General features: G+C 49.0%; 9 protein-coding genes across 9 annotated transcripts; 5 read left to right on the top strand and 4 right to left on the bottom strand.

The window, feature by feature from the left end:
- Nucleotides 1–1,083: 1,083 nt before the first annotated feature.
- ASPWEDRAFT_110288 (putative homeobox and C2H2 transcription factor) lies at nt 1,084–3,672 on the top strand (the record flags this gene model as incomplete). The annotated part of the gene is made up of 1 exon (XM_040828160.1): nt 1,084–3,672. One exon carries the CDS (start codon nt 1,084–1,086, stop codon nt 3,670–3,672), a length of 2,589 nt encoding a protein of 862 aa, XP_040688557.1.
- Nucleotides 3,673–4,016: 344 nt separating this feature from the next.
- ASPWEDRAFT_39995 (uncharacterized protein) lies at nt 4,017–5,770 on the top strand. Its single transcript, XM_040835226.1, has 2 exons — nt 4,017–4,823; nt 4,877–5,770. Exons 1-2 carry the CDS (start codon nt 4,433–4,435, stop codon nt 5,509–5,511), a joined length of 1,026 nt encoding a protein of 341 aa, XP_040688558.1. The 5' UTR covers nt 4,017–4,432; the 3' UTR covers nt 5,512–5,770.
- A 121-nt stretch (nt 5,771–5,891) lies between these two features.
- Nucleotides 5,892–7,425, top strand: ASPWEDRAFT_739641 (putative ubiquitin-conjugating enzyme; the record flags this gene model as incomplete). The annotated part of the gene is made up of 4 exons (XM_040839416.1): nt 5,892–5,953; nt 6,015–6,109; nt 6,199–6,965; nt 7,054–7,425. 4 exons carry the CDS (start codon nt 5,892–5,894, stop codon nt 7,135–7,137), a joined length of 1,008 nt encoding a protein of 335 aa, XP_040688559.1. The 3' UTR covers nt 7,138–7,425.
- ASPWEDRAFT_481845 (uncharacterized protein) lies at nt 7,426–9,560 on the top strand. The gene is made up of 3 exons (XM_040837070.1): nt 7,426–8,007; nt 8,061–8,521; nt 8,571–9,560. The coding sequence occupies exons 1-3, from the start codon at nt 7,714–7,716 to the stop codon at nt 9,490–9,492; spliced, it is 1,677 nt and encodes a 558-aa protein (XP_040688560.1). The 5' UTR covers nt 7,426–7,713; the 3' UTR covers nt 9,493–9,560.
- A 21-nt stretch (nt 9,561–9,581) lies between these two features.
- On the bottom strand, nt 9,582–11,038 carry ASPWEDRAFT_59410 (putative CUE domain protein; the record flags this gene model as incomplete). Its single annotated transcript, XM_040838452.1, has 2 exons — nt 9,582–10,041; nt 10,099–11,038. 2 exons carry the CDS (start codon nt 11,036–11,038, stop codon nt 9,629–9,631), a joined length of 1,353 nt encoding a protein of 450 aa, XP_040688561.1. The 3' UTR covers nt 9,582–9,628.
- A 242-nt stretch (nt 11,039–11,280) lies between these two features.
- On the bottom strand, nt 11,281–11,982 carry ASPWEDRAFT_171717 (uncharacterized protein; the record flags this gene model as incomplete). Its single annotated transcript, XM_040830826.1, has 1 exon — nt 11,281–11,982. One exon carries the CDS (start codon nt 11,980–11,982, stop codon nt 11,281–11,283), a length of 702 nt encoding a protein of 233 aa, XP_040688562.1.
- Nucleotides 11,983–12,316: 334 nt separating this feature from the next.
- ASPWEDRAFT_481881 (uncharacterized protein) lies at nt 12,317–12,625 on the bottom strand. Its single transcript, XM_040837071.1, has one exon. The coding sequence runs from the start codon at nt 12,575–12,577 to the stop codon at nt 12,350–12,352; it is 228 nt and encodes a 75-aa protein (XP_040688563.1). The 5' UTR covers nt 12,578–12,625; the 3' UTR covers nt 12,317–12,349.
- Nucleotides 12,626–12,816: 191 nt separating this feature from the next.
- pex7 (putative peroxisome biosynthesis protein (Peroxine-7)) lies at nt 12,817–13,954 on the top strand (the record flags this gene model as incomplete). Its single annotated transcript, XM_040837551.1, has 2 exons — nt 12,817–12,980; nt 13,048–13,954. 2 exons carry the CDS (start codon nt 12,817–12,819, stop codon nt 13,952–13,954), a joined length of 1,071 nt encoding a protein of 356 aa, XP_040688564.1.
- A 126-nt stretch (nt 13,955–14,080) lies between these two features.
- Nucleotides 14,081–15,235, bottom strand: ASPWEDRAFT_183019 (DUF1014 domain protein; the record flags this gene model as incomplete). The annotated part of the gene is made up of 3 exons (XM_040831966.1): nt 14,081–14,884; nt 14,949–15,049; nt 15,179–15,235. The coding sequence occupies 3 exons, from the start codon at nt 15,233–15,235 to the stop codon at nt 14,386–14,388; spliced, it is 657 nt and encodes a 218-aa protein (XP_040688565.1). The 3' UTR covers nt 14,081–14,385.
- Nucleotides 15,236–15,524: the final 289 nt, after the last annotated feature.

Raw genomic sequence — 15,524 nt, forward strand, 5'->3', positions numbered from 1 at the left:
GGTGATTGTCATGCATATAGCATTTGTCAGAAGGGTGTGTGGTCTTGCGCCATGTATGATCACACATGGCCGCGTGATGACATTTCTTTTGGACAGGCGTTATCGGAGGGAGTGCTCAACTGAGGATCATCATCGAGATGACTTTTGTATAGAGCTGCCAGTAATGCGAGGATGATAGCTTTATTCAAGGATATATATATGCAGATACTAATTGATTAATATGACTCGTTCATTCCATTATTTATTTTTATGTCAATCTATTGTAAGCTTCCACTTAGCCGTCGACGGCTATTTTCATCCAGTGATGACGATCTAAATCCATATACAGTACAACTAAGTTTGTATATATAGTGGCTCGGGACCAATCAAGAGAACAGTCTTTTTGATGCTATCTATGATCGTCGTTTATTTATCAGCAACATCATTAATAAACAATCTCCGTCCATCCACAGGCCAATCCGACTCTGCAGCTTCTCCGATATCGTCTATCAAACCCTGAGATGATTCATTCTTTCCCAATCGGGACTGCCCCGCACTGACACGCGCTAGCCCGACCAGGCATAGCGCTGTCACTGGAAGGGCGTGCTGCCCCATCGACCGACAATTTCTTCCCCTCTTTTCCTTTGATCTCCATCCATCCAGAGCAGACGCCCTGTGCTGCAGCTAAACTAGCTATCTCGAATCTCACGGACTTGGTCTCTGTCTCCGAGTATCCCCCCTCCACATTCTGGAGGATGGCGTCGTTTCCAACATCTCCAGGCAATCATCGGCCGTGCCGACTGGACCAAACACGATAACTGGCACGTGCCCTCCCTACGGCAATGCTTCCTAGGGGTCTATCCACGAACGGCCGCTCCACGGTACTGAAAAGGTACTACTGTTCGGCATGCCTTTGCTACCCCAGGTGAAAAAAGGTCCCCCATATTTTCTCGTGTGAACGCCCAGTTTCTACCTTTCTGTTTTCCCCATCTCACCGATTCTCTTTTCAATTGCTGCTTTCTTGCTTTTGGTCACCCTCATAGTTGCTGTTGTAGTTAGGGTTTCTCCTAATTCACAGCTGAGATTCAATCAAACCCACCCTGAATGGAGTACTTCGATTTTGATAGGGCTTCATATGGCTCCCACTCCCAGGCCCAGGATGACGATGTGGCTTCAGACCATATCGAGGTGGACGGAAACGAAGTTACTGCCAACTGCGACTCGCTTGCTCAGGAACAGTCACTCGAGTTTCCCAATGATCTACCAGAACAGGATGAGCCGCAACAGGTGAACGACATCGCAGGCTCTGCTCTGGAAAGAGAAGCATTTCCCATGTCTCGGGCCAAAGACCCATGCGATTTCTGTAGGCGGATGGGCTTTGATTGTTTCGTGGCAAACAGGGGAGTGATGCAGAATGGTTGTACGTGCTGCATCTCTCTCTACCGCCAATGCAGCTTCACCCACGCCAAAAAACCGGGCAAGTTCCTGGATACGTTACACACGGTCACTGAGAATGTCGACATCCCCACTGGCGGTCTGACGGGAAAGAAAGCACTCAAGTCCCTTCCCGGAGCAACTTTTTCTGAGGATCTCGATTCTCAAGGGAGGAAAAGCAGTTCTCGGTTATCGCGCGAGGCGGTCCGTATCCTAAAAACCTGGCTCTATGAGCACAGCCAGCATCCCTATCCAACAGAGCAAGAAAAAGACGAACTAGAGCAGCGTACTGGCCTGAAGAGGGCACAGGTCAGTAATTGGCTCGCCAATGCTAGACGACGCGGCAAAGTTCGCCCCACCCCGCGCAGCAGTTCCCCGGTCCCAGGTGCTGTCGATATACCAGCGCGACAACAGCATCCGGATGTATCTCTCATGACACCTTTGGAACGTTGGAAGCATTCCCCACCTGAGAACGAACCTGCTGCCACCTCCGATATTCTCCGAGCTTTGGTCAATACATCATTCGATTCTGCCAAACCACGATCGTCGCATCTGAGTCACGTGCGCTCCCTCTCTCGGAAGACTGGGTCTAGCAATGACTCAAGCCAGACGAACTCGAATATGCTCCAGCCCCCTTCGGTCAGTAGCTTCGAGACCAGTCGGTCTTCCCTCTCTGACTTCTCCTTTGCCTCTGCATTCTCCCATCGATCTTCCAAAGGATCCTTTGGTTCAATGGACAAAAAGGAACAACGTCGTCGTCGGCGTAAGCCCTCCGTTCCAGTGAATGCCTTCAACCAACAGAAGGCTCGCAGTTCCCGAATATTCCAATGCACCTTTTGTACCGACTCCTTCCCTACCAAGTATGACTGGCAGCGGCATGAGAAGTCACTGCACTTGGCCTTAGACAAATGGACCTGCTCCCCCTTAGGGGGTGTAGTTTCTGTTCAGGGCATAAACCGATGTGTGTTCTGCATGGCGGCCGATCCAGACAACGATCACCTGGAAACCCATAACTATAGTACCTGCCAGGAGAAAACACTTCAAGAGAGAACATTCTACCGGAAGGACCATCTCAACCAGCACCTGCGATTGATGCACAACGTCAAGTTTCATCCTTCCATGGATAATTGGCAAAGTGGTACGACAGAGATCAAGTCACGGTGTGGGTTCTGTGCAACAAACCTCACTACCTGGAAGGAACGGGTTGAACATCTAGCAGCTCATTTTAAGGATGGCGCCAACATGGCTCAGTGGCAGGGCGACTGGGGGTTCGAACCCTTTGTTCAAAGTCTGGTAGAGAATGCGATGCCACCGTACCTAATCGACCAAGAGTACAAGACGTTGGCACCCTTTAAACCATCGCATGCCATAAGACAGCCATGTGATATTCCAAAAAACCCTGCATTTGGCATAGAGGTACCTCACGATGCGGACTGCTTCGACCGTTTACAGCGCCAGCTCACTTCTTTTATAAATGATCATGTCGCAATGGGCATCATTCCGACCGATAAGATGATCCAAGACGAAGCCCGAAAGGTCATATATGGAAACGATGACCCCTGGAACCAAACTTGTGCCGATAATCCCGTCTGGTTAAGTATCCTCAAACGCGATACTGGGTTAGAGATTGTCCCAAACTCCGATCATATTCAATTCGATAATTTGGGCATGCAACCGCCATTTGCTGTCCATGGTGGTTTGCGACGACCGCCTATCGAGACCAATCCTATAGCAAGGTCGGTGTGCTCTGATCAGTTGTATAGCCATGGTTTCCATAGCTCTGGCTACCAAAGCCCTGCATTGCCAGGGACCGGACGGTCCTCTGCGGCACCTAGCATGCCCGGGAGCTCGACTGGCAGTTATGTTGGCAGTGCTGGAGTTTTTCCCACTTTGCCTGCTTCTGGTCTGTCCACCGACCGGGGAAGCAGTCTTTCGGCTGGGTTCTTGTCACTATCAACACCGGCTAGCAGTTCCGTTGATCCGTTGATCCAGATGGGATTTGATCCTGTTTTCCTGCAGCATCTGAACGAGGGCTATGATGCGCTGAACCCAGATGCCATGGAAGGGTTGACCTTCGAAGAGGGTGGTGGGCACGAGGGTGGACAAGACGACGTGGGAAAGATGCCAGACTCGATAGTTCCTGGGTCGGCGCCAATTAGTATCCCAAGTCCAAAATATACTGGATTCTTGGGTTCGGAACCGACGCAAGACCTGAGGCCATTTTCGAATGCGGATTATCCCGATCCGAGTGGCACCTGACAGTGTCGATGGTGATTCCTGATGATTTTAAAAGTAATTTAAGGAGGATTCAGATCAGTAGAAAAGTTGTTGATTTTCTTTATTCTCTCTTTCTTTCTTTACCATAGCGAAGGCATTTGTTTTGATGATCATTTCAAACATTGTGGCATTTACTCATCTTAATATAATAACTCCCGTCCTTGCATACAAATGGGCTGATCGTTTGAAGGGCGCAGATGTAGTAGGGCGCAGCGATCACAGCCTCTGATTGGCTATTGAGAGATGTCATCGATAGGGCGAACTGATCATGGAATGCACGGTCGAGATGATGAAAGCTTCATTCTAGAATATCATCATCTGATGGTCAAGCTTTGAATATCTTCCGATCCATGGTTGATCCCTCTCTTATCTGCATCTCGTGGCGTGGCTTTGTGCCACTGACCTTTGCCACGGGACGACCAGGTTGGATTGACATGTGAAAGTCGGGCCGTTTTTCTCAACGGTTTTCCCTGTCATCGGCCGTTTTGAATGTCGATCTAATTTAAACCTGCAGCAGTTGGGTTTCAGCTTCTTCTCTGGCATTTGGATACCACTTTTTGTGATTCTTCTGGTTAATCTCTTGTTGACTCTGCCTCTCGACAGCCACTATCTTGCCTCTGCCACCGAGATCTCTGGACAACAAAATACCCAAACAGACTTTGCTCCATCCACCGTGGACATTCTTCGTTTTTAAGATTAACATCCCACTCAATCCTTGGGGCTTGAGAGGCTGAAGCGCAAGATGGAGGACTCACCAACAATGCTCTACCCCGCCGGTTTCCCTCTGCTCCTCCCACTCATCCCAACCGCCATCCGTCAACGGATGTCCCGTCTATATTCCTTTCGACCAAAGTTGCCCAATATCGACCATAATGATAATGAATCAATTCCTAATTCTCACCGAGGCCTCGCGTCTTCATCCGACCCTCAACTGGCATACTACCGCCCCATGTCTGAATCGTCTACCGGGGAGGTGCAGCGACGCCCTGTGACGGCGAGCGCAGAGGACCGGGGGTTATCTGATAGTTCTTCCAAATCCGATACCTCAATCTCGATATCCGACGGAGAGAGTCACTCGCCTACTTCAAAATATGAAGCGGATTCGGGGGTTAGATGGAATCGAGTTATTCCAGGTATGCTCAAGCCTTTCTTTCTGTTTGAAGATTGAAAGACTGATCTGGTATAGCATTCAACCTACTCCGCAACGCAGGCTACGAAGCCCAGCAATCTCATTCGGATGTCCGTCTAGTACGATCCTTGTACATAACTGCTGTGGGATACCTCCTCGACGCTCTACCGACAGACCTAACCGACCACGAAACGAGAACCATCACACAAAAGCTACCAGACAGCATCCAAACCTCATTCCCGACGGCTGTTTCACAAACCAACAACAGCAGTCACCACCCAGTCTCACAGAGAACCCCCTCGGAACGATCCTATCTCCACCGTCTACTCGCCTCAACCATTATCCAATTGTTCCTACTAATTCAGTTCCTCTTACCATATGCCAAAATCCTCCTACAGCAGATGTACCAGTACGAACGGTCTCATCGAGTAACTGAGCGATTGGTCGCTGCTACCGTGGACGTAGCTGATAGTCTAGGTAAGGGTGGGATGAATCTTGGGACTGCCATTCTTGGATTCCAGGAGGGCAAGGTTGGTGCTGCGGTGGCGGATTTGGTTTCGTGGTGGGTGGAGGGGATTGCGGGGGGTATTCATGACGGGGTTGGAGAGGGGATGATGATTCTGGGGGTGGTGCGGTCTGATTTGAATTCGGGGATGGATGGGATGTCTACTATGCATATGGGGCAGAGATGATATACCTATATATTATACTTGTCTATTGCTTTTGATTGAAGTCTGGATTTGTAGATGCTAGATAGGGAGTCTTCTACGGGGAACTTGAACCACCACAACGATTTATAGAAATTAAACCCCCTGCATAATCTCGGTATATCAAAGAGCAGTATTACACAAGAGATATTATCATACCATCTACATATACCAAGTAAGGGCTAATATACAAGTCTACTTCGTGCTGTATACAAAAGCGGCCAAATACTGCCACTGATAAGCCCCGGAGATAGCGGACTTAATGTTTGCCATGTTTGTTCCGACTTCCGCCATCAACGCGACTCGATCGTATCTCGACTGGACGGAGAACAAGAGACAGAAAAGAAAGCCGTTGTGTCTCAGTCATGTCAACATCCAGACTTCCCAGCATTCCTTCTCTTCGCAAACATCAGCTTCTTTTGGAATTGTGAGTTTTGCCTGCGTTATGCAGCGTTCAGGGGTAATTGATGTGCTAACACCATATGCAGTGCAAGCTTGCAGCATGCTGCCCCTCCTGGGGTTTATGTGAGTTTGACTCAGGGTGATCCCACCCGTTGGAGTAGCGTTCTCTTTGTTCGCTCAGGTAAGTCGGTTATATTCTGCTCAATAGCCTTGTTTAAACAGGCCATTGGCATCTTCAAAGCTGATCGGACCGTCCCCTGACCAAATCAGGCCCCTATTCCTCTGCCGTCCTCCGCTTCCAGATCCGTTTCCCAACGTCATATCCCGATCTTCCACCTCAAGTCACCTTCTCCACTGATGTATTTCATCCATTAATTGTGCCTCTTACGACCTACACCTTCAGCACCAATGCGTCGAGTGAAGACCCAGTAAGCGCATCTGACGAGGAGCGGTTACCCGCGGGCGGTTTTAGCCTCCGACATGGATTCCCCCACTGGTTCGGAAGAGCGAAACGGAATAGACGAGACTCGGCTGCTTCCTCACGGGCTATGAGTGTTAATGGGTTGGGTGTCTCCAATGGAGAGACAGCAACTTCGACCGCAAACGAGAACCCGACTAACGATACGACCGACCTTTCTTCCACATCTCAGCCTCAAGCAGATGAGGACAATGGTAGTGACGAAAAGAAGGAAGGCACATCTGCAGCAGCTCAACCTATAGAACCACGGAAGACTGTTCCGGTGTCAGAATTGTTGGACTACATTCGGTCTAGTTTCGATACCGAGTCCGTTCTTGACTCCCTACCGCTCGAGGCAGCTGGAAATCCAGGGGCGTGGCATGCATGGCAGGCCCATAGAAGAGGTAATAGTAGCTCCGCGTCTAAGTACGGCTCGAAGCAGGGTAGCCCGCAGGCACGGCTCCCTGGTGACTGGCATTGGGATGGAATCTGGGCCAAGCGTGCTCAAAATGAGATTGAGAATAGCCATTCAGATCCGATGTTGTTTGGAAATGCTGCTCGTGGCGGTGGCGATGAGATGGTATGTTGCGAATTCTCTGTTCGAGTTGTATGGCCCATGGGCTGAACACTTACTAAATTGAACCTTTTCTGACTTCTATTCCCTGCAGATACGCTTTTCTCGGCTAGACGATGCTACTTTGACATCAATCAAGGAGACAATCATTCCTCGGACAGAGGAGGTACATGAGTGAATTGACACTTTTTTGTTTTAAATATATACCCGATGCTGCACATTGATTTCATCTCTGTTACATACTTTATACATGCCTTCCAAATCCAGCACAAATGTTGACGTACTTCGACTGTCGCTGCTCCCATATATGCGTTGCATTGAAATGGAAAGAACAACAGCTAGTGTTCAACTCCCTTTAGACTAAAGCTTCCTTTGTGAAAATATCTTCTTTTCACCTTCATATACAGCTGCCCTGTCCGCAACACTTCACGTTGAAAATGTCGAAAGGCTTGTCATATGATTTCAAGAGCTCCGCACTCGTTCTTGCTTTAGTGCTCGTTCCAATAGTGATCCTCTTCTGCGTTCTTGCTGTGGCTCTTGCCTGCTCAGAGTTTTGGAGCTCAAGAACTTGTTGCTCGTGCTTTCGTCGAACCAAGACGCGGCATAACCATCAACGATCTGAACCTCGGGGTTCAAACTCTACCCAGAGAACTGATAGCTCGGGAACCCCTTATTACGGAGAGCCCGTCGTTGGAAAGGAGCACGTCTAAGTTCACTCCTTATTTTGTCCCCTTGGAGTAACAAGAATTGCCCAATGGAAGAAATAATACCCAAGCCTCTCAGGATAGCCAAAACCCCACGACCACACAAACGTACAAACAGTTCAGCTTCTGCTTTGATCTATCCTTGGATTCCTTGCAGACAGTCATCTCTTCGTGGAAATCCTAGGCAATGCTCGGATGAGTCTGCTACCTCGACAACTCCGCCACCTGGTGATAACTTTAGATCTATTAGGATCCCGAAAAACCGCCAGAGTGATACGCCGATATCCAAGGACAGTTTGAGACCGAGACCGAGAATTACAGAGAGCAGCGAATGCACCGATGAAGTATTATCCCATTTCCCCTCCCCATTCTTTATCTAGCTAACTCCCCGATAAAGTCAGGGGCACACAACCGTGAAATCGAGACCTGCGACGGACCTTGCCCTACGCCTCATTTCCCTCGATTCTTCAGTGGATGGAGCTTTAGATCCTGGAACTCTACGATGAGACGCCTTTCTTTAGATTCAAAAAACGATCCGACTGACACGAGTGATATTGTCTCGCGTAACGCGAGTCGAGGAGCCAACGAAAAACGAAATGAAACCTGCTATGCTAAAAAATCACCCATAATATTACCTTCTCGGGTTGTTTTGGGCTACGAAAAGAATGAAATTCTAGCGCCACGAGGCATTTCTATCACCGGTGTTAACGTGGAAGCCACACCAAAGAGCCCTATTATCGGCCCTGAGCCTTTGTCGATATGGGTAACGGCAGAAATCACCGCTGACATTGATTACGACGAATCTCTAAAAACTGGGTGGCTCACACCATTGGACGTAGTCATCATCTTGGACAGAATGTATGTTTCCTACTCAGGACTCTCAAAGGCAGTTTTTAACCTGTGGTAGACCTCAATCATCGATCGGATTATTGAGACAACAAGCCGTTAGCTCATTAGCAGTTGCCTCGAGCTTGAACAGCGATACTGACCGGTTCGCAATTGCATATATCAACGGAAATGCGAAAGACGGATTCGGGGTCCTTCTTCCCCTAGGAATGCACTCTTTCGAGTCTGCTCAGATTGCAGTCGACACATATTCACTCTATCAACTGACAAGTGCGAGGGCCACAAAATCAAATGTCCGAAAAGTGGTCTCCCAGGTATCTAATATGTTCTGTCACGAAAGAGCAGCCTTGTGCCATATTTTCTTCGTTACTGCAACCCCAACGCACTTTTCGATGCCCACAATCGATAAAAACATCGGGTTCCATACAATATCCCCTGTCTGTTTTTATCCATTTGCTGGTCCTGAAGTGCCTTCCGGATGGCACATATTCTGCGATATGGAGACCTACGATACAGAATCAAGCGAAGCTGTTCTAAAAAACAAGATTTACGCAGTCGTCGGTCATCTTCATGCTGGAATCGACCCTGGGATTATAACTGACCTTGATCTGAGCTTGGTGCCAGGTGATAACTGCGCAGTTCAATCGATATTGGAAGAGACTCATTTATCCATACTACGGCCGGGGGAGAAATGGATAGTCCCGATCCAAATCAGCGTACCTGGAGCTCCATCGAGGCCAGAACTGCAGATGGTCGACAGAATCACCTGGAACGGCAGCAATACATCACTGAACACGTTGGTAAACCAGCTCCATGACTTTTTCAAGGAGCTCCCCCATCAAGGTAGTGTGCAGCATATTTTGACTGCTCAACTCGGATACAAGCATTCGTTATTGCCATCGCGCAGTGTCGTCCATACAGAAAGTCACTGTACCGTAGTCAGAAATGCGCAAGGGAGTCAGACTGCGTTGTGGGATATATGAAAGGACACAACCATCAGGATTCGGTGAGGTAGATGGAAATTATTGGAATTAATGTTTTGTCTACGATGAAGATTCTGGGTATTGGTGGACTATGGTGTTTGAAAACGAATTTGAATTGATTTTGGTTCTACAACTCTCAGTGTGTTTCAAGAAAATTACTCAAAGTAGGGACCTCTTCTTCGGTTTGCTTCTTTTCCCAGCGGGGCTCGCCATCATCATCAAAGTCCGCCCATTGGAAAAATGAACAGCCCTTCTTTCCAGGTGCGAAACCAGCGTAGCACATCCACATGTATTTACCCCTCGTTTCTCGATTGCGTTGTACACACCGCAGTATCGTATGCATGCCACAACGACATCGAGGGGTGTTCCGCGGGTGCAGGGAATCCCTGAACCATCGGTAGGTGATGTTGATGCGGCGGTTACCCGACACGGGATGCGGGGAAATAGCTTGAGCAGGTGTGATGGCATGTTTCCATTCCTCCTGCATTTCCGCGTGCATAACAAGAAGGGAGTTATGTGGTAGATGAATAGCGATCTGACCCTGGGCATCTGCACGAGCATCAGACGCACTTTGTGTTTTCTTAGCCTCCGAAGTATCCTCTTCACCATCGCCAGCGTTTTCATCATCATCCTGAGCCACTATCCGGCGGATTCGAAACTCGCGTTCCACGCCCAGACTCAGACTGCCGATGACAGGATGCGGGCCGAGATAGGTTAATTCGTCGGAGTGGAAGCCGACACTCTCTGCAGGCCCATCGTAGCAGTTTGCAAATGCCGCATTGGGCATCCATTCCTTGGGCGATTGGTACTTGAGCTTTTTCCCTCTTGGATAGCAGGTCCGAATATGATTCTGAATCTCTTCATTCACGGAGCGCTGGACTTTGGCGGCTACAGTTCGCATGTGAGGGGTGACCTGCCGCACATTAGACCGGTAGGTGCCGCCATATGCATATTCCTCGGTTTGTTGGCGATGCTCCTCGGGCGTAGAAACGTATACACTTGCTGAGTGAGGACTTTGAACTGTCCGATCAAAGAGCTGGAATTTGTATCTGGAGAAGTGTTTTGACTCATCCAGGAGTTCCACAAGGAGAGCATTTGCCTGCTCTGCGGGTAGGAAGTTGTGAATTATGGAACATGGTGTGTGAGCGGCGATGTCTTCGGGAGAGAAAAGATGCAGTGTTTTCCCTTTCTTTGTGAGCGGTCTTTTGGTGACCGGTGATCCGTCTTTTGTTACCAGGACATGCGATGATAGTGATGTTTGAACCCCTGGTGATAAACCGGGGGCAGCACGTTTCCTGATGGTCGTCTCCAAAGGTTGTGTGGATATTGTGGACGAAGCAGCCTCGACAGACCCACCGCAGGAAACGAGAATATCTAGCAAAGTATCCTGTTCCAGATTTGGGAAGAGAGACACGAGCAGTGCCAGTTTGAAGTCTGTTGAATCTTCATCGTTGGGTGTTGTTTCATGTTGCTGCTGCTGCTGCTGCTGCTGCTGAAGGTCCGACTGGTTCAGCCGTGGCCTCTTTCTAGAGAGAAAAGCATCCATGAACAGGGCCGCCAGCTCTTGGATGAAGCCATCAGAGGAGAATGATGGGGATGGCCTGTTGTATTGACATGGGAAGGAGGATGACGAAGAAGAGAAAACGAAGATGTTCAGCCGTTGATAAACAGGCCTATCATCACGTGATTGATCTGGAACTGACCAATAATAAACCAGATACTATACTATGTATAGAGTCTTCAATTCATCCTGATCTGTTCACCAACATGTAGATAGACAGCATAATTTCATTTCCATTTATTATCCCCCAGATATACACGTCCCTCTTTGTGATAATCTGCCAGACATTTCCCTTGTTGCATTCCGTTATATATCTCCACCAGCGAAGACAATGTCACTGTCGTCCAGCCCAAATATTTTCCCTCCGTTGAATTTGAATCAACATGATTCAAAGCAAGAAAATTCTCCTCGATAACCTTCACAGGACACTTGGAGAAATCCGGCTCCTTTTCTACCAGAGTCGACGAATCCAGCATCCCCGTGAGAAACGAGAGAACTCCATCATCGACAAGAAGACACATCCGCAGTCGAACTGGTAGATCACTCGAAGTCAAGGCCAAAGAAATCTTCCAGTCATGAAAAGCTTCACGTATGATTATCTCGTCAACCCCATGGTATGTCTCTTGGGAGCTGAAGACTTTAGAGGAATAAGTCCGTTCCAGCTGACGGATCTGGTCCGGACTACCAGGGAGACATCGTGGGAGGGCCTTGCGAATCTCTTCGTTCAAAGCACGGAGGAATATGGGAATGAGGCGTTGAGAGTCTGGGGCGTATGTTGTGCGATAGATAACAGGGCCCCAGGTGAGGAGGAGAAAGTCTCGTTCAGGGCCTAACGGGAGAGAGCAAAGGCCGTGGTTGGTTCCCAGACGATAGACCTGGGTTTGGAGGAAGAGGTTAGCAGGAGAAATCCAGTCTTTGGGTTCTGCCATGGTGGGTGATATCGATTGAATGGTGTTATTCCCAGATGGTGGTGAGTATCCAGACTACATCATTATGACTGTGGCTGACGCACCTGGATTCCTTGTCTTTCCAGATCCTTTCATATGTTTTTTTTTTTTCTTTCCTGGGACCTTTGACAGGAATATGCAATAAGAGAAGAAGAAGATCACTGGCAAAGAAGAGACAGCATGACCAGGCAGCAACCCTACCAGCCCAAATCTTTCATTTTTTACGTTCTCCCCTTACTAGGTAATCAGACCACTCCGTAGCGTAGAGGGAAACCTCTGCACTTGCAGTGGCCAAGATTCGCTGTTCGAACCGCGCCCAGGGCAGTCCCAATAATACTGGCTTAAGCTGTTAGGGTATGTGTGTGGCGTTAGCATAGTTGCTATACTGTCCCTCGAGGAGTTCGTTCGCGGATTCTTTTTTTTTCTTTTTCTTTTTTTCTGCTTCTTCTTTTTTTTTTTTTTTAGTATTACTTTGCCTAATACTACTACCACCATCTCCCTGTACGTTTTCCCCTTTCCCTTTGTCGAGAGATGTGTTGTAAAGTATTATGTGAAACCCGAATAGGCAGGGTGGCATGCTGTGAATTACCGCCAAAAGGGTGGCATCACGTCAACCTCGGCCTGTTCACATTCACTTCTCCCCGCAATCGCCGGAATTCTTGCCCATGACAGCTTCATCTTTGTTTCAAACCTCAAGCCATGCGATGTCATGATCTCTTTCCTGCCAAACCATAATACATTTCTGTCATTTTCTTGGACTCTTTCCTTTTCCTTTCCCTATCGCATCATCTCTTAATTCTTCTCATCCTCTAAACCATGCTTAAATTCCGCACCGAGGGCTACAACGGCTGTGCGGTCAAGTATTCCCCCTTCTTCGACAACCGTCTAGCTGTTGTTGGGTCGGCCAATTTTGGTCTCGTCGGAAATGGTCGATTGTTTATTCTCGAACTCACTCCTAATGGAATAGTTCCGATAAAAGGGTGAGTTTCATACCCCGTCTGACCCCGCGATCGCAACCTGTATACTGATGGTTACCGATGCCCGCAGGTTCACCACCCAAGATTCTCTATATGACCTCGCCTGGTCCGAGATACACGAGACCCAAGTCCTCACCGCTTCTGGTGATGGTAGCATCAAGCTCTTCGACTGTAACTTGAACGACTTCCCCATCCAGAATTGGAAAGAGCACAACCGCGAGGTCTTCAGCGTCCACTGGAACCTCGTCTCCAAGGACCGCTTCTGCTCGAGCAGCTGGGATGGCACTGTGCGCGTCTGGTCACCGCATCGTCCTCAGTCGCTCCTCACTCTGCCCACCCACAGCTGCACATATTCCGCGGCATTCTCCCCGCATTCTCCGGATATTCTCTCCTGCGTCACTTCCGACTCTTACGTCCGCATTTTTGACCTCCGCACTCCCGCCTCGGCTTCCAACCACCTCACCCTCCAGATCCCTATCCATGCCGCCCCCATTTCCCCGATTCCCGGAAAACCAGGCGTGCCCCCAGCTGCATGCCCGCCCTCTGAAGCTCTCACACATGACTGGAATAAGTACCGTCCTTCTGTGCTAGCCACCGCCGGCGTCGATCGCACCATTCGCACCTTCGACATCCGCGCCCCGCAGCAGGGTCCTGTGGCAGCCATGATCGGCCACGAATACGCTGTTCGCAAGGTAGCTTGGTCACCACATTTATCCAACGTCCTTCTCAGTGCCAGCTATGACATGACTTGTCGCGCTTGGACTGATGGTTCCGATGCGGGCGGTTTCGGAGACGTCGATCTCATGCGCGCCGGTCCCGGGGGCCCGGTGATGGGCAGAGAACTGGGACGTATGGGCCAGCATACGGAATTCGCCACGGGTGTCGATTGGTGTCTATTCGGTAGTGAGGGCTGGTGTGCCAGTGTGGGGTGGGATGAGAGCCTTTATGTCTGGGATGTTAGAGCTGTGATGGGATAGAAACTGTGGGTATGTGTTCCTGTAGTTATTGGATAAATAGATTGTCATGATACCATTTTATATTAGATGTACATGTATTATTGTATTATGGGTTCTATACGTGCGAATTTCGGAGGGGAGGCTTGTGATCACATCTTAAAATGTGTATTAGTCTAAAACATAACTCATCATACATCCAGGCCAACTGAAAGCACTTATATCAACAACTAGGAGTATACGAAGCTCCTGTATCTATATCCATGCACTTCCCCATTGAGGAATTGTCGCTATAGCGTAACCGTTAATCATGATCCGGCGGACTAACCCCGAAACCATGTTGCCAGGCAGATAGTTCCTCTGGCGTGGTCCCTGAATAGGCTAGTCTTCACCAGAGCATCTTTCTCTGGCAACACAGCAACGCTCTTGAAAGAGAATAAAATAGAGCAGCCAATTTACCTAGCCAAGCGGCTCTCAACCTTCTTCCTCTCCGAATCCTTCACTTGAGCAATCTCCTCCCGAGAAGCGTCATATGCCACGTGCGCTTGGTTGAACGGATTCTCATCACTCTTGTCAAACTCCTTCTTGCAGAGTTCAATGCGCTGCTGTCTTCTCAGACCAGGGTTCTCCTCTTCAATCTCTGGCATGCGTCGCGCCTCAAACGCCGCATACGCAGCCTTGTATCTTCGCTCCGGGTGGCGGTCAATCTTGGAGTTGTCCTTGTTGGTAAGGGACAAGGCATCGAGAGCGTTATCGATACCAGAGGCATGGAGGGCCGAGGACTTGGAGTCGCCATCCAGCTGAGAGAGATCGAGACCGCGGGACTTCTTGGGTGCGGATTTGGCGCCGCCACCTTTGGGCTTGGAGGGTTGCGAGGCTTCTTCGGCGGCGAGCAGGGCGTCACGTTCGGCCTTCTTGCGGGCTGCCTCGGCCTTTTTGGCTTCAGCGTCTTCTCTGTTGTTTTGGAATGTGGTTAGTATGTTGTTTGTTTCTTTCTTATCTCTCTCTCGAAACTCACTTCTTCGCGTTGCTCTTCGATCCCTTGGCCCACTGCTTGTCTTCCTCCGCGGCCCGCTTAGAATCTTCTATTGCCTTTTTGTTTGCAGCTGCCTCGGCTTTCTATAATGCAATCCATCAGTTCCCCATATTTCAATTTTGAAGTTTGAAAGTATGCCATAAATGTATGTGGCAATAACAGAAAGCGGGGGCGGGGTTCACGAGGGGCAAAAAAAAAGTAACCAAACATACCTTGGCATTTCCAGCTGCCTTCTTGGAGTTCTCGCCTGCTGCTTTCTTTCCTCCCATTTTGAATAGTAATCGAGGCGCTCTTATCGACGATTCCTTCTGTTTGGGTATTGAGTGAGAAAAGAAAGAATGATGTGGTAGTGGTTTGTGATGGTGGAGTGATTCGGAGGATTAACTGATTAAGTTCCGATCAGCGATGACTAATTTCTGCCTTTATGCCTTAAGGCATAAAGATACCTAATGCGGTATAGCGCATATACTCAAGCTTTCTATTTACTTCTCCCACCAAAACACTTTCACCTCGTCTCGAAAATAATGTACGCTGGAGGCCACCACCACCAAAAGGTGG

The sequence above is a fragment of the Aspergillus wentii genome (assembly GCF_001890725.1).
Source record: "Aspergillus wentii DTO 134E9 unplaced genomic scaffold ASPWEscaffold_4, whole genome shotgun sequence".
Lineage (NCBI taxonomy): Eukaryota > Fungi > Ascomycota > Eurotiomycetes > Eurotiales > Aspergillaceae > Aspergillus > Aspergillus wentii.

Bases quoted from the DNA above. Each gene is read 5' to 3' on its own strand.
- ASPWEDRAFT_39995 (XM_040835226.1), top strand. From the start codon at position 4,433: ATGGAGGACTCACCAACAATGCTCTACCCCGCCGGTTTCCCTCTGCTC. The intron at 4,824-4,876 runs GTATGCTCAAGC...GATCTGGTATAG, and splicing joins ATGGAATCGAGTTATTCCAG to CATTCAACCTACTCCGCAAC.
- ASPWEDRAFT_481845 (XM_040837070.1), top strand. From the start codon at position 7,714: ATGGAAGAAATAATACCCAAGCCTCTCAGGATAGCCAAAACCCCACGA. The intron at 8,008-8,060 runs GTATTATCCCAT...TCCCCGATAAAG, and splicing joins GCAGCGAATGCACCGATGAA to TCAGGGGCACACAACCGTGA. The intron at 8,522-8,570 runs GTATGTTTCCTA...AACCTGTGGTAG, and splicing joins GTCATCATCTTGGACAGAAT to ACCTCAATCATCGATCGGAT.
- ASPWEDRAFT_481881 (XM_040837071.1), bottom strand. From the start codon at position 12,577: ATGCCACCCTGCCTATTCGGGTTTCACATAATACTTTACAACACATCT.